Source organism: Amphiura filiformis, chromosome 13 (genome assembly GCF_039555335.1).
Source record: "Amphiura filiformis chromosome 13, Afil_fr2py, whole genome shotgun sequence".
Classification (NCBI taxonomy): Eukaryota; Metazoa; Echinodermata; class Ophiuroidea; order Amphilepidida; family Amphiuridae; genus Amphiura; species Amphiura filiformis.
The window spans coordinates 36660524-36685476 of record NC_092640.1 but is presented as its reverse complement, the minus strand read 5'-3'; the positions used below and the strand labels follow the sequence as shown (position 1 = coordinate 36685476).

Sequence of the window (24953 nt, the reverse complement as noted above, 5' to 3'; positions counted from 1 at the left end):
AATTCTTGCTGCGACCGGTGACCGGTCATGGCATAATAATATAAACATCAAATTAAATACTTGCTTATCAAGTAACATTCCCTGTTCTTGATTCATTTTAAAATATCTGATTTCTAAAAAATATTGTCTTGCAGTAATCAAAAAAGATTTCATTATAAAATCCAGCTCATAAAAAGGTTTTCATATCTAGCGCCGTGATCATTCCCCGATCGGATATCATTGCGGAAAATATTCTTTCCATGCATGAATTCACAATTGAAAGAAACAAATACTTTATAAATACAATTTAGGCTTGGTAGACCGTTATTTGATGGAATTCTGAAATCTAGATTATAATATTGTCATTTCTGTCACAGTTCTTGATGATAGCACAATCGGTGTAGCCCTACTGAAAAAGAAAAACATCTATGTAATTGTTGTATGGATGATGGTAGTAGCGAAATACTGAAGAAACTGCGAGGCGGATATTCCCAACAGCGCTAGCGCTTCTCGTCTTCCGGGAGCACTGTGTATTAGCTGATTTGATCAATCGTTCCTTGATATTTGGAACATTTACAGGAATAAATTTTGCTGACAAAGTAGCAATAAGTTGGAAATATCAGAATGTGAATATCAAATCGGTCATTTTGTCTGCAAGCAGTACAGTCGCGGATACCGAACACTCGGCGACTGAGACTCAGTCAGTCAGTGAGTTCATCCCATATGCCCCGGCCCGTATCGCCTATCATACATGACCGGTTGCAAAACTAAGAAATAATTAAAAAATCCTGTACATGTACCTTATTCTATTCCTTCATTTTCTCATCGTGATAAGTTCATCTCTACTTGGTGTGACGATCTGAACTGGTAGCACTAGCAGTTATTTTTTGCAATCTGCTTTCATTCCGGTTCTTCGGGGAATCTTCGCTCTTGCTTTACTGTAATATTCCCTATGCATATCGTGGATGGTTTTGGCCTATCCCAAATCACCCCGGCCAGCACTTTTCCCATTTTTAAATCCACACCCTTTATTCAGGAACTTCATTCTTGATTTGATCATGATGTTTCCTTCATGTTATTCTTATTTTATTGAAGATATTTTTCATGTAAAGTAAGTTGACAATGACTGAATTCGTACATTGGCCCGATGCATGCCACAGTAATGCATGGACATTGTGTTTACAATCAAACCCGGAAGTAACTGCGTGTCCCCGAGCTGACGTCATCAACGAAAGCGCCCAATTTGAACGATTTCGTTTTGTAATTTAGGGGGGGGTGCCAATATCAAATCTTTGCATTGAGATTGTGTCTAGCCTGGTACGTTTGGCAAATAAAAAATATTATTTTCTGCTTCCTGACATCATAAGCTTTCCATTGATATATAACTTTATTTTCAATGAGGTTCACCTTTAAAAACATATGTGCTAATTTTCAAAAAAATGACCAAAAATCACTATACGCCACTACGGAATACAGCCGACGAAATGCACTGCGATCAAAAGTAGATTGATGAGAACATTTGATTGAATCGACTGCGCTGCGCCATGATTACGGTGAAGGACACCAGTTCAAACCCTTTGTTTGGAGCCAATCGATAAAAGCATACAGGACCTTTATTGCTAGTTTTGCGTTAGATTAGTGTGTCCTCTCAAGAATACCTACTATCTGATACAGGTGCTGTGATAGGCACATTACCACTTGTGCCGCCGTGTATTTATGTAGCCACATTGGTAGCCAACATTATTTTTCATTATTTGCATTTCGTAGTTGCCGTGACTCACATTAAAATGTGTATCGTCACCAGCTAGGCGGGAGAAGCCTAATTCAACTTCGGTTATTCTAATGTTTCAGTATCAATGATTCAAAATAATGAAATCTAAAAAGACACTTTTTTAGAAATTTTTGACAAGCATGAGAACAGTAAGGTAGCTAAGGGGCTGTCATTTTCTTCGAAATGGAGGGGGTCGTGAATATACTGGGTGGGTCATAGAATTTTTGAACAAAAAATAGGGGGTCATAATTTTTGTACACCAAAAAAGGGGGGTTATAAAATTATTAAATTATTAAAGGCTAGTGACTTAAAACAGCGAAAAACCGCCAACAAGCGGGGCTCAATATGGATATCAAACTAGATTGCCCCGTAGGGCTACAAAGAACCACAAGCAGCGAAATTTGGATATCCAACTAGATTGTGCCGCTGTGCTACAAAGAACCACAAACCGCGAAATATGGATATCTAACAAGCTTAAACTACAAATTAGCAAGGGCTTGAAAAATGAGGGAAATTAAAATCACAAACCGCGAAAGACAGCCAACAACCGCCGCTTGATAGGGATATCCAACAACATTGCCTTCGCAGGGCTACAAAGAACCACACACCGCGAAGTATGGATATCCAACAAGCTTAAGCTATAAATTAGCCCCCGATAGAGGGCAGGGCTTACATAATGAGGGAAGTTAAAACCACAATACGCGAAAGACCGCCAAACAACCGCCGCTCAATAGGGATATCCAACTAGAGCCACAGACAGCGAAATTTGGATATCCAACTAGATTGCCTCGCAGGGCTACAAAGAACCACAAACATTAAAACATATTATTGCCAAGTCGTGGCATTTAGGCGCTTCCGTAGTATAAGCCAGGCTACATTATAAACGCGATTTCCTTGTTCAACTTGAAGAAAATCGAACTGACTCCGTGTCTCTCTGTCATTGTCAACATTGGGTATGTGTTGTCCATTATTTACATTTTCGTAGTTACCTTGAATAATTAAAGTATATAAAATGTAAATCGATCATATGTATCCCTATTAACATTACAATCACGCGGAAGCTGTGACCAGCAAGTTAAAAAAAAAACACTGATAAAGTTTTATTAATTTTTTTATTGTCATAAATCAAGAATAACATGATTTCAAACATCTATTTGTTTCGTTTGATCGTTTTATTGAGTACTTCGTAACCTGATGACTTTGCACGATTGGAGCTGCTTGGCTTCATTCATAAAGAGAAAGGAGATCTACAAAAAAACGTTGACAACGTAAAGAAAGCAGCAAGTTTAAAATAGCCCCCACCTCGGCTCACTTTTTGAAACTTGGTCCCATTTTGAACATCAACAACAAATCGGTGTTTTTTATTTGATTTTCAACAAAATACGGCGCATTAAAGATACATAACAATTCTGGAAATGTTTTAAGTTGATCATATGATAAGGTTTAAATCCGTACCTTTTACAAATGGGACCAAGTTTCAAAAAGTGTGCCGAGGTGGGGGCTTTTTAAACTTGCTGCTTTCTTTACGTTGTCAACGTTTTTTTGGTAGATATGCAGTTATTACCGGTAATATTTTATCTAGGTTTATGTCCGATGCTATTTAAAATTGTCCGCTAATCTCTCAGCGCAACAATAGCGCTAGATCCAACGTCTTTATGTCCTTCAAGCTTATCACCGGTCACAGGTCCGTGACAAGCTAAATGTGGTTTTGTAAGAGAGTGACGATGAAAGTATTTGCCAGAAGCCCTAATCCTAACCCTAACCCGTTCCGGCAAATACGGCAACCTCTTTACTGGTAAGTCACGACAAATAGCTACTAAAATGACTTCGCTAATTTGGTTTTGTTTCGTTTTCATGCTTTTGCGGCAATATTTCGTAGCGAATGGCGTTGTAGATGAAATAACACCTCAGCTGCTACTGAGAAGCTGGCTTTGCACCAAGGTCAAAGGTCACAGTTATCTCCGACAGCCCAAGAGTGTGGTCTACACGTAATTACTAATATTATCAGGCACAACGTTATGACCGGTCTTAACCCTGCTCAGCTTCGGCATTAAATTGTCGGATATGGCACATTATGTCCGATAGATTTATTTCCGACGCTCCTTCCTACTGCCACTTTAATACATCGGATACTATTACCGACGAAATTTAGGTCCGGTAATAAGTGATTTATGTCCGACTGTGTGAACACTAAAGCCATGATTTTTCCGTGTTACAAAATTTAAATTCCGTTTTACATTTATAAAGCACCGAAAAGTGCATACATTCCCATGTTTTTAAAAGTGTAATGTGTCTTATATAATTATATGTACCTTTTTACTAAATTATCACTTTTCTTTTTTTTTTTTTTTTGCAAATCAAAACAAAAGTTAGACATTTTACACAGATATTCATTACTTTGTGGCATTTTCAAATTTCCGTGAGCAAACCCTGAATTCCGTGAATTTTTCCGTTTTTCCGTATCACGGAGAAGTCATGGCTTTAGTGAACACGACTTATATCATGTAAATGTATTATGTGATGCAAATGTTGACTAGTAAAAAATATCGCACCCGGGTCACAGTAAGTGGGAAGAGATGAAATACCACCACTATGACTATGGCCATTGTCCGAGGCCATTGTTCATTCTAACCTTTCTAGTATATTTCGATTTAAGTCGTGTTCACACGGTCGGACATAAGTAACTTATTACCGTTAATAAGTCACTATTACCGGTAATAAGTCGCTTATTTCCGGTTATAAGTCACTTGTGTCCGACCGTGTGAACAGTACGACTTTAGACTTTAATGTTCAAAACAATGCTAAAGAAGGTCACAGTGGTAATTAAGACTATATACGGTTTCAATACAAAAGATCCGAAGTATTTAATAGGAGGCTGTGATGTTAATATTTGTTATATCAGTGGTAGTGGTGGCTATAATACATCCATAATGGGAAAAAAGAAGATGTTACAATCACAAATTGACCTTTAAACAAATAAAGTTCTGTTATTTTATATTTTGTTAATGACACAGAGACCATTGATGAGCGTGATGATGAACCACTCAGTAATCTACTACACGATCTCGGAGGCTGGCCCGTTTTAGGAGATACTAAAGGTGGTAATTGGAACCAGACTGATTATGATTTCGAAGCTTTAATGGGCCATTTATCGGGACAATACAACAATGACGTCATCGTCGGATCGTTTGTTAGAGTAGATGACAAAGATTCAACACGATATGTATTATTTGTAAGATGATGGTTTATTTATATCTTTATATATTTGATTTTATTCTCTGTTTCAAGGAACGAACCGAGGACTTAGAGCAAGAAATAGCTATGTCCAAAAATGACATTCTGAGAAAAACAAGTTTTAAAGTTTGATCATAGCTGAAAAATCAGAAAATCTAGCATAAACAATAATCTTCCAGATATCTGTTACCAGTACTGTTTCAAAGTTAATGCTAGGGTCTCATATTTATTGGTCCACTGGGTGGGGCATAAAATGGACATAACCAGTTCTTGCACAAAATTATAGTAAGACTTCTAGTAAAAAACTGGACATAACAGGCATCGGTAATTTTTTTCAAGTTTCAAGATTTATTTCACAAACAATTCTGGGCAGTACCGGGACCCATCAATCAGTTGCTGATGACACAATGTAACTCACCATAAAGCGAGAGGGTAATCAAGTTCAAGTTCAAGTTTATTTCACCATCATATTATATACAATAACAAAATATTCAAGAAAAGGATGGTAGGACAATCACAAGAGCAAAGCTCGTAAGACATGATTGCCCTCGGTGCAAAAACAAAAGACGCCTACAGACAACAGACAAGGACGGGGTGAAAAACGGCAGACTGACAGGACTAGTGCAGACAGACAATGACGTTGGCAATGGCAATAGCATATAAACAAAAGTCGATTGATAAAAAAAATGCATTAACTTTATACAGTACAAAATAGAATGTTATGATACAGGGCATTTATGAAGCAATAAATTTATGAGTATAAAGAAATCAGATAATCTTTATAGCTGCGTTTGAATGAATTGGGAGACAAGGCGATTTTGATATCATCGGGGATAGAATTCCAGAGCAATGGGCCCTGCCTTCTAATGGTATTTCTGGCCAAATCATAATTGAATATTGCAGGGCGAAACAAATTGGATGAGCGTGTTGAATAAGTGTGGATGGCCATATTTTAACAAAATAATTGGCAAAATTACAAGGCATGTTGTTAATACTGAAATTATACATAAATAAAGCTTTGATAAGTTTATGAATATCAAAAATATTCAAAGTATTTAACTGTCCAAATAAAGGTGATGTATGGGCCAGCCAGCTAGAATTGGTACATAACCTGATAATTCTCTTTTGTTTCACATAGATAGAATTCAAATTACAATTGTTAGGATCTGCCCAAATTATATTACAGTAGTGTAGATGAGGTAGAACTAATGTATTGTACAAGGTAAATAACGTATCACACGAAAGAATGTGCTTTAGACGAAATAATATTCCACTATATCTTGAAACAATATTGGTAACATAAGAGGTATGATCATACCATGTCAGAGATTCATCAAGAATAACACCCAAAAATTTAGTACGAGTTACTTTAATAAGTTCATTGCCATCTATAAATATATGAGTATTGTGGTATGTGCGATTGCTATGACGGTTTTAAACATAATATAATTCGTTTTTTGAACATTAAGGGACAACTTATTGGCTTTGAACCATACAGAAATATTAGTTAATTGATTATTAACAGAACAAATAAGTTCATCAAGGTTCGGATTGGACATAATAGCATTTGTATCATCTGCATAAATAAAAAAAAAATAAAAAATAAAAAAATAAAAAAATAATAATCACGCTGGACATAGCCACTTTTTGCTAAAAAAAAACCCAAAAAACTCTATGGACATAAACTGGACATCGTTACAAAGTGAAATTCTGTGTTTTTCATAGTGGCGTGCCGACTACACGCCACTATTCACATACATTTTTAAACATACTAAAAATATCGGCAAAATGAACAATGTTACAAGTCATAGTGGCGTATCACCTCGCTACATTCCAGGTGAGGTGTCGAACGAAGGGTGGTGCTATTACAAAGCACCAGGTGATAAGACATGTTTGGGATATGATTCATTTATTATCTTTTATTGTTATTATATTTATTACACTAGATCGATCAGCCATCGTTAGGTATGAAGAGCAGGGACTACTACCTCGAAGAACAATATGCACACGTAAGTTCGTTGCACATTTCTACTCTCTGAAGTAAGAAATTCAGTATCGGCAGTGGCGTAGCTAGTGGGGAAGGAGAACACCCTACAGCTACTTATGGACCGTTGGTTACAGGTATTCGGTACGCGATGGTCTCTGGTGAAAAAATGGGGTCAATAAATTTACAATTTCGTGTATACCGGTTGGGGAAGAAAGTACGCTATATGTTGCAAAAATTAGCGATATGTATGTTTCTTCCCCTTCACCTGTTTATCAATCAGCGAGAAAATATTTCTGTCGATACATTTACAAGTTGGTGTTCCAACCCCCCCCCCTTTCCAAAGACCTGGCTATGCCACTGAGTATCGTATAACACATACAAATTCATTTTAATTTGTTCACAATGTAAATATAGCATATAGTAGCATAAACGTAACATGTAAAGTTTTTTCTTAGTATTGGGGGAAGATATGATTGAGGTACTACGTTAGAATTGGGGTAGTTCGATTGTAAAGCATGTTTTCAACCTTACATTAAGGCCCATCACCTAAACATTCTCAGTCTAAGTTTTGAGCGGCACAAAGTGCAGTACTGCAACATACAATACAATTACATTACAATTTCATCTGATACCAAAATCTTCATTTTTATGGTGAAAGTGGGGCGTGCGTGTTCGATCCTTGATACCACTGTTGCTTGTTTGGCAGCCATTTCGATTCTTACCTCCCTGATAACTATTATCTTTCTTACAGCATGTCTGTTTGGTTATACTAAATTGCTGAGCGACGAGCTTTTACAAGTTTTCAAAGTATATGATTAATGAACTTTTGCAAAACACCAAAGTGTTATTTTTCAATAATATATTGATTCAGATAATGAAAATCGACTTTTTTTTTGCTGCTTCGACCAGCAATACCTCATATATCCTTAAGCTCATTCTATTACCATTTATACCATGCTGTCGATTATGCTAATGGCCCAATAAATCAACGTTTGTAACCAAGCAGCAGGTAGTTCTCAAAGATAAACTTAGATAACCCATCTGTACAGTATTATTTCTTGTTTACAACTTTTGATACACCGAATATCAAAGATTACAGCCGAACATTGCAACATTTTTTTTTACATACAGTACAAGAAGGCATATTTCGATTACATGGTTACTATAGCCACCATGCTTGGAGCAGATGAAGGAGCAGCCACTATTGATATGACTGCTGTGTTAGAATATGAGACCCTACTGGCAAATGTGAGTAAACTCTTCTCTATTAACCGTGGTACTATCACATCGTAATTAATTTGTTTTTGTTTTGTCTTTTTTTTGTTTTTGTTTTTTGTTTGTTTTTTGTTTTAGGTGTTTTTTTTTGTGTTTTTTTTGCTTGTTTGTTTGTTTGTTTTTTGTCAGGAAACTGTTGCTTGGAAATTGTTTTTAAATCAATTAGTGTTTTAAACAATGCAAAAACAAATGATCAGAAATGGACTTTAAAATTATTTCAATATGATTCGATATACAATCGTAAAATCCGAGGGGAGGGTTAATAACTGAAAAGCATTAAAGGTAACATACGGACGATTTCTTAAAAATATATATTGTAGTACTTTCCTTTCTAGTTACATTGACGGTATTGTTAGAATCAAACACTTTTGCTAATTAGTGTAATTAATTTGATAAAGTCATCAGTGAAAGTCGCCATGTTTCGATACTTGGGCTGTGGTGAGGTCACATTGCACACATGGGGCGGGCGCTAAGGTCGTGTGATAAGCGATATTGGCAACATGGAAACGGAACAAGAAAATCGAAAATAACGTACATGTGCAACCATGACTGTTTCAAAAACGCCAACCATTGCCGCCAAAGTCATGCAGGTAACTCCGAGGTCATGCATTGAATTAATCTGAATGAGGAATACTACGGGAATCAGCTCATTTTACACATGAAGTGAAGTGGATAACCGCCATAGGAAAAAAACTAGCATTGCCCACTCAGCTGAATCGATATTTGGGCTCCCTGGGCTGTAGTGACGTCAAGAAAGGATCGAAAATTGTCGCCCCTATACCGGGAAATTTAAAGATATTTTAATTGTATTCCTTTATAACGGAGAGGTTTTTTGTACTTTAAACGAACCAGGTATATTCATTAATTCATAAACAATGATAACAGGGCAAAACATAAAACATGACCGGCTGATCCATTTAACTCACTATAAAAAGCTCCAACAAAATGAACATAGAGTTGACAAAATAACCATATTTGAAATCCTGATTTTATACAATTTAAGGTTATTAATTATTTTAAACTGTTGTGATTTGGTAGTTTACAGCATCTTGTGAATGGTAGTGAGTTTTGGCAAAAACTGCATTGCTCAATTCATAGCGAGCGTGTATAAGAATTAAAATATATACTTTTATAGGTGCTGCGATTCTTGAGTTACGTTGTAAAGAGGGCTGAAACAACAACACTTTTGTAAAACGTACATAACTCATTAACAACAATAAATTAAGCAAGTTTGCAAAGTATACGATTTGTAGAAAGAACTTTTGCAAAACATGAAGGTGTTAATTTTCAATAATATATTGATCTAGATAATAAAAATCGATTTTTAGGTTGCTTCGACCAACAATACCTCGTCTACCCTTAAACATCATACAAACATGTTAGAATGGCACCTTGCTTTGTTCTAAAAATCACAAAATCTTAATATTTCCTCCAGAGAAATTTGTTTTCTATATTTTTTTTCATGATTAATGGACTGTATCTTGGTGTCTTGGTGACTTTATGATCATTTTGTGAGTGCAGGAGAGTGTGAGTTAAGACTTCAGCCTTCGAATTGTTGATTTTCGTAATGTACACCAAAAAGCCTTCCGAACAGTCCAGGAGAATGCCACATATGGAATTTTATTGGATAATAATACTATCCCAGAACAGAACAGCTGGTCATGGTAGGGAACACAGAAATAGAAAAGATGGACCAATATGTGTACTTAGGACAACTAATCAACATGACTCACAATCACATGGAGGAAGTAAAGAGGAGGACTAGGGCTGGTTGGTGTGCATTTGGTAAGCTCAATGACATCATGAGAAGTAAGATGCCAACTTGTCTGAAACGAAAGGTGTTCAACCAATGTGTACTACCAGCCATGACCTATGGAGCTGAAACATGGTCACTTACTAAGAGGATGGAGCAAAAACTGAAAACTGCACAGCATAGCATGGAAAGATGTGTGCTGGGCTACACCAAAAGGGACAGGAAAACAGTGGCATGGATCAGGAGCCAAACAGAAGTTACAGACATAATCCACACAATAAAGATGAAGAAGTGGCATTGGGCTGGCCATCTTGCAAGATCAACAGATAATAGATGGACAAAGAATGTCACAGAATGGAGGCCTTGGCTGGGCTCAAGACACCAAGGCAGACAGAAAGTCAGATGGAGGGATGAGATAGCAAGTTTCATAGGGATCAGGTGGATGGCAAAAGCAAATGACAGTAAACTTTGGTGCCAACTTGGGGAGGCTTTCGCCCTGCAGTGGGCTGAATACGGCTGATGATGATGATGATGACTATCCCAAGAAAATTTAGATGCAGATACATTTCATTTATTTGAAAATTTTAACTATTTGATTTTGAATTGCACGACACTGACTGAGTATTTGATTATATGTTGATCACAATACTTTGGCTGATTTTTTAATTTTGATTGTGTAACTACAACATAGGTAATAATTGTATTATTTAATAGCATTTTCGGCTATCATTTCTGAAATAGACTGCTTTGTGAGTCAGTCAATGTGAACCTTCTATATAGGTTGTTGACTTATTTTGACTAAATTACTGAAAACACAATTGGTTTAAAATTTAGTATTTGATCGGTTGTAAAAAGGGATTATTTGGGAAATAATACTTTGTTAAAATTGTTTTGATTAATGATTGGATCTAATCAATTATGCCAAGTCATTAAAATAATGTGTATGTGTGTAATTTAAGATTTTATAATGTAAATGCAATCTTTTTTTATCATAATCCCACAATGTTCATCTTTTGGGTGTGACTTTTCTTTTTTGTGACAAAAACAGTTTCAATCTTATTATCTTGCTACGTATGTGGTCAGGAAATCAGCATAGATATATTCAGTACATGCGTTATAAACACTTCAAAATAAGGAAAGACGTTAGATACTGGCCTCTGCTTTTTCGTTTTTCGTGCATCACTTAAGGCGTGGGGTATGGGCGAACTTTAAGTAAAGGTATCTAATGAGGGGAAGCAATGAGTTACACCAATTCACATCGGCAGGTAGGGACTGGGCCGCCGAGTGAGGCTATATATTTATTTTGGAAGGTTCGTGTTTGTTTTAAATTTTGGGGCGTTTTTCCCAAATTTGATATTTTTGGTGATATTTCGAAAAAGCGACATGCCAAAGACAACTCTTTGGGCACATGGTTTATTGTAATTGCAGTTTTTTCCACATACCTACGTTACCATTATATATGTAATTTGGCGTTTTCATTGCGTTTTAAGCTTATCATGAAATAAACACGAATATCTAGTCACACAACTTTTAGAATTTTTACCTGCAGGCAACCGAATGCAGATTGGCACACGATAGATGTCGTATTTCTCTATGTGGGTCACCTGATGATAAAATTACTTTGAATTCCTTGTAACAACATACAAATTCACTTCTGGAAACAGGGTCTGAAACTGATTTTGGAACAGCTATAGACTTCAGCGCCGTATCAAATATCATAAAAAGCGCACGACTGTGATGGCGAATATGTTTTTATGTTCCCCGCACGAAAGCTTGCGTCTACATCTATACTATACTTCTTTGGAAACGTTGACATTTGACCATTCTTTGTATAATGCCCTGCTATGACCTTGATATGTACGCTTGATTGCGTACGTTATAGCATCCACTTTATTGAGTTGTTTAGCACCTGTTCAGTAGATAATCCTAACGTGATACAGTAGTTTGGTGTGAGCATGGTGAAATACTCATTAGAGACCTTGCGAAATGAAGTAAGAAACCACAAACTTTAACGTCTAGAGGATTATAGAGGATTATGTATTCAAAACCACTCTGCCATTAAAGCCGCTTGAAGTTAAAGTTAACGCGAGAATCTATAGTGTGCCGTAAATTATGATGAAATACGTCATAATTTAGAACAATAGTTTGCCAATTTCCTCATAGACTACATAATTACCACTTATGTATTATCCAGTTAATAGACCAATTATTGGAAATCTAATTTGGTTTGGGTAAAAAACATGCTACATGTTGCTGAAAATTATTGATTGAATTAGATCAAAATCATTTTTGTTCCAAACGTCACACATGATATATAGTTTTGTGTGTGCTCATGGCGTACACCAAATCAGTTTGCGGAACCAAGTTTTTAGCTTGACTTCAACGCCAAGGGGATTAAGTTCCCGTAAAATGGTCTGGTTTTACTTGAGCCAGCAGTACGATACTTCTGGAAGAGTAAAGCAGGTGCATAACATTTATATATATAACATGTCATAGGTTGTGCCTGGTAAGAGAGGGGGTAGGGAGGAGAAGAGGGGGGCATTGGAAGTGGACAAGGAGGTGCTTTGCTGTTAGCCAGGGGGGGCTCCCCCGTGGGACATCTTGTCTTCCTTCTTGACCCTCCCCTTTTGGATGCTGGCCCTCCTAACAGAAAAACCCTGACAAAATCACTGGGGAGGGGGAAACAGGAGTGCGAGTGGGTAATTATAGGAGGGTCAAGTTTGAGAGAGCGAGTACAGATAGAGGGAGAAGGAGTGGAAAATAAGGAGAAGGTAGGGAAGGGGAAACAGGAGGGGAAGGGGGAGAGATTTTAGAAGAAGGGGAAAGAAATAAAGAATATGTATTTCATTAGGCTTTGCGAAGTAAATTGGAATATGAAATTGACAAAGCTGACGAGCCTTTATTAAATAATATTATATATTATATAGGCCTATAACTATCGTAAGAATATTAATTGAAACGTATAGCTAGTTTCAAAATAATATGATAAGGAGATTAACGCTGGGTCCCGACATAATCCATGTTGAGTGGTATCGCGAGTTCAAGCTAGTTCATTCAGGTTTACTCAAACGAAGCTCTTAAGGTAGAGTCTTCTGTCTTGAAGTGGGACTAATAACCACTTGACTAAACAAAAGAGAGACATTTGGATGTAGTCGGCTACGCTGTTGTTGCAGTAACCAACCATACGTTCGCGTTGGAGTAAATTTGAGCAAGAAATCCAATCGATATTTCTGAAGTTGCCGTTCCAGTTAAAGTAACTTCATCCCGCAAGGTCTCTATAATTGATTAGGCGCGGAGCCGGGGCGCGGATATTAAAAGCACAGGTCCTTTGCGTGTATAGCAGAAAACTATAATAGAATGTTTGGAATTTTGTAACTAAAATACTAACTGCGTTCTGCATTATGTATTTGTTTATTTATTTTGGCCTATTTATTTATTTATTTAATAATAATAATAATAATAATAATAATAATAATAATAATAATAATAATAATAATAATAATAATAATAATAATAATAAGGCGCTTGTATAGCGCAGAAATACCTTAAAAAGGCCTCTAAGCGCTTTACATAAATAATCAAGCAATACCAAACACACACAAAAAGTTATAAAAAACAATGACAAAACCGCATTAAATACAAAGAGATAAAAAACACAAAGTAATTGTTAGTAATTAGTAATATTCCATGATTCATTGGTTTATTATTAATTGTTGATAACTTGAAAACTTGACAAATTGCTTGATCGATTGATAGTCATTTCACATCATATTCCTAGTTTATAGGCCCATGTGGAACGTCTATTAATTTTGAATAGCATCACGTACAGTAGATAAATAGTCCTATCAGTATTGATTTATTCTATTCAGCAATATCAAGGATTACTATCAAACTTCTCACAGCTAATAGTCAGTTGGCTCATTATAACATGGAGGTCCCGGGTTTGATTCCCAGCTCTGCCAATTTTTTTCAAGGCTGAGACAAAAAATGCAATTTCTGAACTACAAACTTATTTCGCGCGCGATCTGAGCTGGTCCTTTTATGGTGGCTGTGTCTGTTACACGCCTCTGGAATCCAAACCAGGTTCCTGCCCATTACACATAAAATGTACCAAAGTTTCTGATTTCACATTTATTTCAATATTTGAACAGATAACAATACCAGCTGAAGAAAGACATGACAAGGAAGCCTTATACAACCCAACCACTATTAGTGGTCTCGTGAAAGCTATCCCTGAGGTGAGAAATTGCGGGGTTTTTTATTGGGGTTTATAGTGATGATAACAAATTAATTAAACATAATTACTTAAACGGTTCATGTTAGAATTGCTTCATAATTTATTATTGTCTTACATTTTTTTCACTCAAAGAGTATGCCATGGTTTTCAATTTGAGGCACATATTTGTGTGTGTGTGGGGGGGGTGATGTGTTTCGAATCGATATTGAGAGTTAAGAACCTTCGGAATTCTAAATGAACCCAATTTTATCAAATCATATTTCCCAATACATCTGAGAAAAATATGATTATTCTGATATTGTTTTATATAATCTAGATTGATTGGGTGCAATATTTTGACACCATTATGCCAGATGAAATAAAGCCACTAAATGACACAGAAGAAGTAATTAATCGATCTCCGGATTATATGAAGAATGCATCAAGAATAACAATAGATGAGACGCCTCAAAGGTAAAAAAGACATTTCCCCTACTTCCCATCATGCACTATTCCAGGGGTACTTCCACCGCATTCCGAGTGACAATTCGAGTACTTTCGAGTGTAGCAAAACACATAAGTTCTGTTCATTACATTCTGGAATACGGACATTTTGGCCGGTGCCTTCATCGAAAAAAAAAATCACGAATAATTACGTACGATGACTGATACCTTTCGGGAGCAAAAAACAACAAAAACATTTCTATGCGTTATTGACATGGGGGTCGTCAGGAAAAAATTTTCTGGTATTGAAACCTAACTTTTTATACGGTTAAAAACCAGAAGAAAAAAAACCAGAAAATTTTTTCTGGTATTGAAACCTAACTTTTTATACGTTTAAAAACCTTGAGGTTTCAATTTTTTCAAAGATGAAAAAAGAAAAAAAACACAATAACAACAACAACAACAACAACAACAACAAAAACATCAACAACGTAAACAATAATTCCTTACACAGACGTTATATATTGCTCTGTAACTGCATCACTCGTGTATTTAATAATTACATAGTAACATCCATGGCCTTTACGATAATGAAATGGATCAGTATGCCCATGTTAGGACAAAAGACCATCAGATGCACACAATGTATGAGGTTGATGGGCTACGTAATACCCTCTGGAATAGTGCGTGGTGGGGAGATGGGAAAAGGTCTACAGAATACACTGGGTCGGTTCAAGCATTTGATTAAGCTTTCGTTTTTTGTTTTTTATTAATATTAAGAGAGGGATGGTCTACCTGCTGTCTCTTAAACGGACATCAGTCTAAGTTTTAATTTATAAATTACATTTACGAGAGAATACAGTCATTTCATGTTCAATTCGGCGGCTATGAGCTGTTTTTAGCGCGTGGTGGTGACACGTCATTGCGAATGCGCGCTGGTTTAATCTGAATGGTTGTTATATTGTTTCTCTCCTTCAATATAGTGTCAGTTTACCTGAGCTTCACTGCTTCGTTTGGTTTTGGTGTCGATGTTAATTTGCTAATCTAGTCATTCACTCCAAAAATAGCCTGGACTTTTATTCACCGATGAAATCTTTCACATTAAGGTGGTACTACACCCCTGCCTAATGTTGTGCCTATTTTTGCATTTTTTTTCAAAAATTATAGCGTATTGGTGACAAATAAGATATGTATATTATAGGGGCAAGGACTACAACTACTGCACTGGAAATTTTATTTCAGCACAGACAACAGTTGTGGAGTTACAGTCAAAAATGAGGGAAAACCAATATTTAATCAATAAATCAATACTACTTGCCTTGAGTTGCTGAATTTCTAGTCCAGTAGTTGTAATCCGTGCCCCTATAATATACATATTTTACTTGTCACCAACGCACTATAATTTTTGAGAAAAATGCAAAAATAGGCAAAAAAAAATGCCAGGGGTGTAGTACCACCTTAACTAGCAGCATATTGTGCGAGTGGATTGAGCAAAACAAATTTGCAACTGTGTTTAAAATATGCATCCATTGGATATTTCATGGCAGGCATACGTGGTATTAGAAACGAAACGTATCCAACCCTGACCACACACATTTATCACGGTTGTTTGATGGCACGAAGAACTACATTTTATGTTAAGCAACGTTGAAACTGATGGCGCTATTTATCTTGTATCTTTTTTGCATCTTTCACAAGGGGTAGACACTTGTATAATGAAATTAAAATAACATAAAAATAAGTAGCACATAGCAAGGACATTTTCAAGCTACTTTTATCATGAAATGAACAAAATATAGCTCATATTACTGGGATATATTAACCAAAACATTTATGTAAAAAGCGCACTCAGTTTGCACATAAATATACAGTTTATTGAATAAAAATTACTATAAAAGGCAGAAAAAGATTAAAAAGAAAGAAAAGAAAATGCAAGTTAAAAATACCTAAATATATATATATATATGTGTATATCAGTGTGATAGCTGTTGATATTGTAAAGGTCTAGAATTGAAAATTATGTAATGTTTTGTTAGAAACATAAACAAATAATCACATCAAACAACCGTGGCATACTTTCAAAACAATAGTACCTGGAAGGTATAGTGACATAACGATTGATAGCTGTACTATAATTTGGTTCACCTCAAGTTAGGTAGTGACGTCAATGCGTTTTCGACAAATTGCCCCTGTACGCGTGCGTGTACACTTAAAACGTTTAACATTAAGCGCGCGATTATATTATGCGGCGAGCAAAATACGCATATACGTCACTACCGAACTTGAGGTGAACAAAAACACAAATCATATGCGTCATGCTCTGTTACCGGAAACGCATCAGTGGCATACCATAAATGAAATTACACAAGGAACATTTTTTAGTTTGAATTTCAATTTACAAATCAAAGCCTTGAAAACGAGCACTGTCTCTTTTGAATAATTTCACTAATGTTTGGAATGAAATCATGACAGACATTAGTGGTATTAATTGTGCTTAAATATTTTGTCTGTAAAGTGACGAAAAAAACCTGTTCTACGCGCCCGACCGACCCAGAATGTGCGTTTTGGAGATTTGGCTAAAATCATGTAAAATCAGCTATTTTGCAGCCAAAATTTTATTGGCTAAAAATAGTTAAGAAATAAGTTTGTAAATAATCTACAGATCTTTTTATTTTATTTTATTTTTTATTAGATTGGTCAGATTTTGGTGAAATTTTAGTGTAATTTGAGTCTCCAGAAAAAAAAAAAGAATAAAATAATAATAAAAAAAAAAAAAAAAACTAGGTCGACCGACCATACTTGCAAGGTCTGTTCGCCCGTAGAACAGGATTTTGTGTCGTTTAGTAAGCCGAACGTCAGGGAGTAACACAGTATAATTATGTCCGGTTGAGTTTGTCAGCATTGTATTATTGATTCCTTTATTCCTCACACTTTACTTAAACCTATCGGTTTCCAGAGTTGTAGCAAACTATTTGATATGGCGAATCACCATGAACAGAATATCAAATCTAAGCCAGAGGTTTAGAGATGCTCAGCAGGTCTACTATAATGTACTGCGTGGTACAAACTCAGTGTCTGCCCGATGGCGTGATTGCGTCGACTATGTCAATGGTGCTTTGAAAATGGCATCTGGACGTATGTATGTGGAGGATAATTTCGCAGGAGACAGTAAACAGAATGTAAGCATAAGTATTGATTTGTATATAACCATCAAAGTACCTTACTTGTCCTAGGTTGCTTGCATGGATATTAGCGGGATATTTGGGGAAAATACAAATTGAGCAATCTTCAGTATAGTGCCTTTAATGGGCACAGATATTAAACAGTGGTATTTAAGGCGATATAATACCCTGATGTTCATCATCTAATATGTCCTGAACTTATAAAATATCTTTACATACAAAGTGGTTTTAAACCATTTTAGACAATCATTTTAGCCCTATATATTTTTTTGTTTACTGTATCCTGGTAACTGAGATGTGTGTTTCATAACAAACCATAATTTATTCTATTGAACATGTCCAAGTAGAATACATGAATAGAATACATTAAATCCTTTGTTATACTATCTATAGAAATGTACTCACTGATTATAACACTGAATAAATTAAATAGGCCTAATCTCTTCCACATAGACAATTTAATACTACACCATGTATGTATCTTCTATAATGTGTTGTTAGGAAAGATTAAAAAAGGCTATAAGGTCATCAAAGGTCAGGTTATAGGTCAATTGGTTCAGGTCAAATTCAGGCATCAATTTTGAATACATGTGATAGTCTGTGATATCATACATGTCATAATGAGGCATCAATTTTGATATTTTGTCTGTTACTGGATATATAATGGAAATGTGTGAGATGGATATACTAAAATACCTTGGGATGTAAATGGTGAGTACAATTTAGATTGCCTAATTGAGATGAATTGGGCAAATAAATATAAAATAGTTACCAAAATCACAAAAATGAAGCTTACGGAAAACTACCTAATATGGTGGTATAGGTGACAAAAAATACAATCTTTTTCAACATTGCTGTAGTGTGGTTGTGGTAACCTGTTACCTATGGCTTAATTAAGTTTCAGTGACATAGTGTCGCAAAATACAAAATATAGCTCAACATTGAAAATAGAAGCATTTTAACCGGTTCGTTTTTTGATAGTTGTGGAGCACCAAGTTCATGAAGTCATAAAAGAAATCAGGGACCACTTATTCCCATTTTACATATCAACATTATTTCCCTAATGTGTTAGCAACACATATCCAAAATTTTAACGAAAGCCGTTGATAGTAAGCTTTCCAAAATGAAGTGAATTTAAAACATCAGTGATGTACCACTTTTTGTCTTATACCATTAGAAGCATGCATGTACGCGTCATTGATACTGATGCCACCAATTGAACGAGAAGATTTGCCCCTTCATTTTGCATACCACTTTGTCCAATTTCTTTTCTCATTTCTTCACAATATGCAAAAAAATGCAATGGGTGTAGTACCCCCTTAACTGAAACCAAGTTGCATTTTACAAATTTGTTTTCGCCCTAGTATAATCTGATACCTTATCCAGCCTTCGTCGAGCTATATAATAGCTCCAAGACGGACATTGGCTTTTTGATATGGCAAGTGGCAGGGAACACACAGGGTACATCAGACCAAACCCATCGTTGTTTGATGTTATGTAAAACTGAGTCGTTAAAAAGTTGAAAAATGATGGCGCTATTTGACAGTTGTATAATGTATTAAAACAATATACAAATACTATTTGGATAATTTAAATTTAGAATATATGTGAATAGCGCCCTCAATTTGCACACAAATGCGCAGTTTATAGAATAAAAATTACCACAAAAAAGGAGAAAAAAATATAAGAAAATATAGGTTAGAAATAGCTACAAAACATATGTGTATATTAGTGTGAGGCTAGTGTGATAGCCCAGCCACATTTCCCTAATAGGCCTAGTAAAATAATATGAAATTAAAAAAAAAGGAAATTAAGTTTTTCAGAGGTTGGGCTGGAACCCACGCTGCACCGGTATCACGTATAGAGTATCGACATATCACCAGCGCCTTGGACCGCTCGGCCACCGACTTGTTGGTGCCGTCTTGAAAATTTGAACATATAATCGCAACTTCATTACTTCAACATACCACGTGACAAGCAAAGACAGAAAACGTACCATATTTTGGAAGTTCATCTGCTTATAAACATTAATGTGTATTATAATATAAATTCCATTTTTAATATTGTTGAATTCTCAAGCGTATACAGACATACGAGGGGCCTATGATACATACACAATACATAAATCGATTTTGATTTCGTGCCACGTGCTACGTGCCAGCCTACCGTTTTTCTTGTAAGACGGTTCGAATTTTTGCAATTTATAGTAAATGTCCACATAGGTCCCCAAAGTTTCTTTCAGATATTAAAAGATTAGATTCCCATAAAGACGAAACAGTAATCTTTAGTTGGGACCTATGTAAAATGTACATACAATTTTCACCATCAATTCAGTGTTAATTTTAATAAATTCAGAAAATATTTTGGCGTATATAAAATTAAAAATCTCTGCCTCCTAAACCACATAATCTGTAGCACGATTGGGTATCACGAATCTTTATATATACAGTTAATATTCAAATATTCTTTTGTGCATAATGCTTCAGTTTTTATACACAAAATATTTCATTGAAAACCCTCCCACTCGGCTATTTTAAAAAGGTAATCAGGCTTCCTCCAGATGTGCAATAAATTAGCATTTAAATGTTTCTTATGCTAGCAACCTTTTAGAAACACTTGCTGAATCGCGATCACAGCTGTAAGCTGTTGAGTCAATAAGAGGCAATAACTGGTCCCGAGGATGATTTGGACTACTCTTAGTATCAATCATCCACCAAAAATCACCCACCGCCACGTATATTAAACTAAATTGTTACGTTGTTATATTAGTTTTACTATACATCATAAATATGAAGTCTACGACAAAAGTGGCACTGCAGCATTAAAATTTAGGGAGGGGTGTGGGGTCTGGAGACGAGCTTATTTTGTATAGGGCAATCGTTGCTTTATTTTTTTTCTTCTGTTATGATTTTTATTAGGATGGAGCCCCACAATAATTAATTATTTTGATTCTATCAGAAGTTGGATAAATCTTACGGAGAAATAGGTCCTTAACATGGTTTGTAAGACAGCATATTTTGACCCAATTAAGACAGGATATCTGGATCCAAAATAGTTCGAATCAAAGACAAGTCAATATTCATGTTTTCCACATAATAAAAATGAAAGAATTTCCTAGTACTTTTGTTATAATAGTAACACGTATCGATGAGCTGAATTAGTTTTAACATTTGCCTATTCATTGCTAATTGCTTAATTTCAACAGAAACAAGTTCAATTGTTGTAGCAGTAAATCAACAATTTTACCCAACATTGATCCAAATACTTCCAGTTTGTTCATTTTGCATTAATCTTCTTTAGATGTTGAAAATGATAGGAAACTTGAAGACTGCTTTCAAAGACATGCTTGCATACAATGAGTGGATGGACGAAGACACTAAGATCGTTGCCAGAGAAAAGGTAGAAGCTCCATAATTTCCTTTCAGAATTCAAATAATGAAATGAAATAATGAATCTTTCCTTGATATATCTAAAATATTATACAACTCCCATAATATAAATTAACTGTAATTTTATTGATTTATTATCATCAAATCTTGCAGTGTGACGCTATGCGTCATCAAATCGGTTACCCGGATTGGATTATGGAGGACTCGACACTTGATGAATTTTATGTGAAGGTAATGTTATAAGTATTTTAACTACAATATTTACGCCACAGGTCTGATTTACGTTTTTAGCAAATATTCATATTTATCCCTGCGCCTGAAATAAACAGTTTACAAGTTTGCCATGGGCCAGTTTGTTATGCAGCCAAGGGCTATATAACCCAGATAATCCAGCTTTATCCAGCATTCCAGAAATTGACATTTGTCTGAGACAATTAGCTGATAGCTGTAAGGTAACAGGTAACCGTAACTTGGAGACTTTTTTGCCATATTTATGTTTGAACAGATTATTGCATTTTCAACTAAACTAAACGAGGATAAAATGGGACTGGTTTGTTTAAGGAGCCTCGTGCCCGCCGAACGGACTTTAATGAACATGAATTATTCGCCAACTTACAGGGTGTCCCTAAATCTCTGATTTATTTCTCAACTACAGCTATGTTTGGTTAGGGCGTTAGAATACTCAATCAGATAAACAGTGGCGTAGATTTCTTTTTGACATAAGTGGGGGGGGGGTTTGGAAAAAAATTCTTGAAGTATAGTGAATCCAGCAACTTATGGCGACAAAATAAGTTTATGGTACAAAAAGCGTGAAGCGCGCGATATTTCCATATTGATGCTTAACTGATGAAATATGGGGCTAAAGGTTGACCCAAAATGGTCAAATATGAGGTTAATTTGGTCAAAAAATCCCATACAGGCGTAGGAGGGGATTGTATGGACCACCCCCCGGCAAAATATTGGGGAGAATTCAAGTGGGTGGTGTTCTTCGGGTTTGCTATGAGCAACATATCAATTTGTAAGCGATCGTTTAGCAAAGTCATAGTTCAATGAATTTACAACCGTATGACAAAACAGCTGAATAGAGTACTTTTTTTGTACAAGATTTGCAATTGAAAGAGAATTGCTCATTCACATGAAGCTAGTATAATGGCAATATAAGTGTGCTCTCTCATTTAATGACATAAAATTAGAAAAAATATTGCAAGGAACACTCAGAGTTTTGACTTTCAAACCTACATCTTGGTCAAAAATTATGCTTGAATAGGTAGTTGTTAACAGATTTTTCATATTTACGTTGCTATAAACATTAAATTGCGTCATCTGTTGACCGAATTAAAAATGTGTTTATTGCGGGAAGTGATAGCCTTTGATATTCGAGGTTTTGACACAAATCGCCAAAAAACAATTACAGATGCCGTATTTTCCACTAGTCACCAGCTAGATCTAACAAAGCTTTTATGATGCTATGCACTCAACCGTGGAGTATAAACATAGATTGTGTAGAAACTCGCTGTGCTTGGAAAAAATCTGTGTACTCGGGTGTATCGATATGGAAACTGTATTTTTTAATCATCTCGTACATTTAGAGCGAAGCGTTGAACAATGACAAAAACAATTTAAGTAAACCACAACATAGCAACTGTTAAGAGCATATTATGTGTATTCAAATAAAGAAAAAAGGCTAACGAGTGGAATATCCCAGATGTTAAACTGGTAAGCTGTTTCAAATGCGTGGTACCTCGTAAGTATCTGACTTAGTCAGGAGGGTGGTATCAGATTCAGCCTTACTCTTGGAGGGCTTCCAAGGGCGATACAATCAGATTAATATTTACCCTAACCTTACCAAAAGCCACAAAAAGCTGCAGCAGCAAAAAAGCAAAAAACTGAGAGCCCAAGTATTCCACGTGATGCGATTGCCGGCCAAGGCAATCCTCCGTGGCAAGGTGTGGCCGTCCGTGTGTGTAGCACCCGAAGGGTCGGGGGTTCAAAACCGCACCCGAGAAAATGAAAATTCCCCTCATCTTCTTCCTTCCTTGCTTCCTTCTTTCCTTCCCCTCCGCCAAAAAGCCCCAGCGGAGTTAGGGTTATACATTTCAATTCCATATACGGTTCATAAGTGCTGGGATTAGCCCTTAGCACAGTCTTGAACTAAACAACAGCCGAATCATACACAATATAATTATCTTAACCCTGTTCTATATTACTTCCAAACAGATGTATATAGCAGAAGACACATATTTTGAAAATGTATTGGATTACATTGGATGGAGTGCGAATGACAATTTGGCACGCCTAAGGAAAGACGTAGATAAAGACGAGTAAGTGATGGCATATGTGATCTAATGCCGGATAAAGAAACCATTAATTGTATTAGCATCATTTAGACATTGTAAATATTGAAACAATTATTATATCAATGTATAACCTTACACATCAAAGATTTTTATCTGTTGCACACCTATTTTCTCTGTAATTATCTTTTTTTGCATCATTTAGACATTGTAAATATTGTAAATATTTAAACAATGATTGTATATATATCAACCTATAACCCATTACGTTTCACTTCCTGGAGAGAATTGATCAAAAATTGAATTCCCTCCTGAGGTTCGTATCTGTAAATGAGTTGACCACATCACATGGATGTCATTATAGCTAGAGGCAGTATATAACACAAATGGGTCAACGAGTAACACGAAAATGACCTTGTGTGGTATTTGGTTCGGAAGTAATTTTTGCCTAAGGCAATTTGTGGTTAAATGTTGATCTCTCACTACAGGTAATAGTTATTCCACGAGTGGACTTCAGGCCACGAGTGGAATAAGTTACTTGTACCAGGGCAGAGAGATACATGGCAAAAAGGAGCACTCTACAAGGACAAAACTCTAGCCAAGTAATCTATGTTTACAAACATACTGAGGTCATGGTTATGTCCTAAAAGTATGTACTCACATGGAACCCTTGTTGTGAGGTTACATAATGTTGTAAGGTTAATACTAGGAAATTTTAATTGAAAAAAGGATCACTCTCTGGGCACACCTGTTATGAGGATGGTACAATAGTCTCCCATGTCAAATGTTATGTCTGGAGTAGGACCACTCTCTGGGTGGGTCTGTTTATTTATAAAGTTACTATACTAAAGGGTGTAACAAGTGATCTCCCATATTCTCTAATAAGTTACTTGTACCAGGGCAGAGTGAGACATGGAAAAAGGAGCACTCTACAAGGACAAAACTCTATCCAAGTAATCTATGTTTACAAACATACTGAGGTCATGGTTATATACACACATGGAACCCTTGTTGTGGGGTTACATAATGTTGCTGGGGAAATTTTAATTGAAAAAAAAGGACCACTCTCTGGGCACACCTGTTATGAGGATGGTACAACAGTCAAGATTAATAGGTAAATTTTCACGGGAAAATTATCTGGACACGTGACCAATGCGTATCAATGTAAGTGTAACCTTGAGCCTGATCTCTGACCCCTGGCGGTGACCTCGCTATTCAAGTCTTAGTTATTTTGAATTGAAAAAAGTAGTTTTGGCCGCAGTTTCGATATAAATTCGAGCATTGCAAAATTATTGAAAATTATACAATCTTAATTTCTTCACAATATCATCAAAACGTAATTTCAAAAATATTTACCTACGGAAAAGAATATTTATCTACGGAAACTCTTGTTATAACATTATAAACTTCCGACAAGTAACTTATTTTG

General features: G+C 35.8%; 1 protein-coding gene across 1 annotated transcript in view; it reads left to right on the top strand.

Moving 5' to 3' along the window:
- The window catches only part of LOC140168291 (membrane metallo-endopeptidase-like 1), a 44963-nt gene that overhangs the window by 8807 nt on the left and 11203 nt on the right, over positions 1-24953 (top strand). The window contains exons 5-13 of the mRNA XM_072191645.1: positions 4765-4982; positions 6931-6993; positions 8103-8219; positions 14151-14237; positions 14553-14689; positions 17616-17838; positions 21142-21240; positions 21384-21461; positions 23448-23551. Of these exons, the coding sequence (XP_072047746.1) occupies positions 4765-4982; positions 6931-6993; positions 8103-8219; positions 14151-14237; positions 14553-14689; positions 17616-17838; positions 21142-21240; positions 21384-21461; positions 23448-23551 (1126 nt within the window). The remainder of the gene's footprint in view (positions 1-4764; positions 4983-6930; positions 6994-8102; positions 8220-14150; positions 14238-14552; positions 14690-17615; positions 17839-21141; positions 21241-21383; positions 21462-23447; positions 23552-24953) is intronic.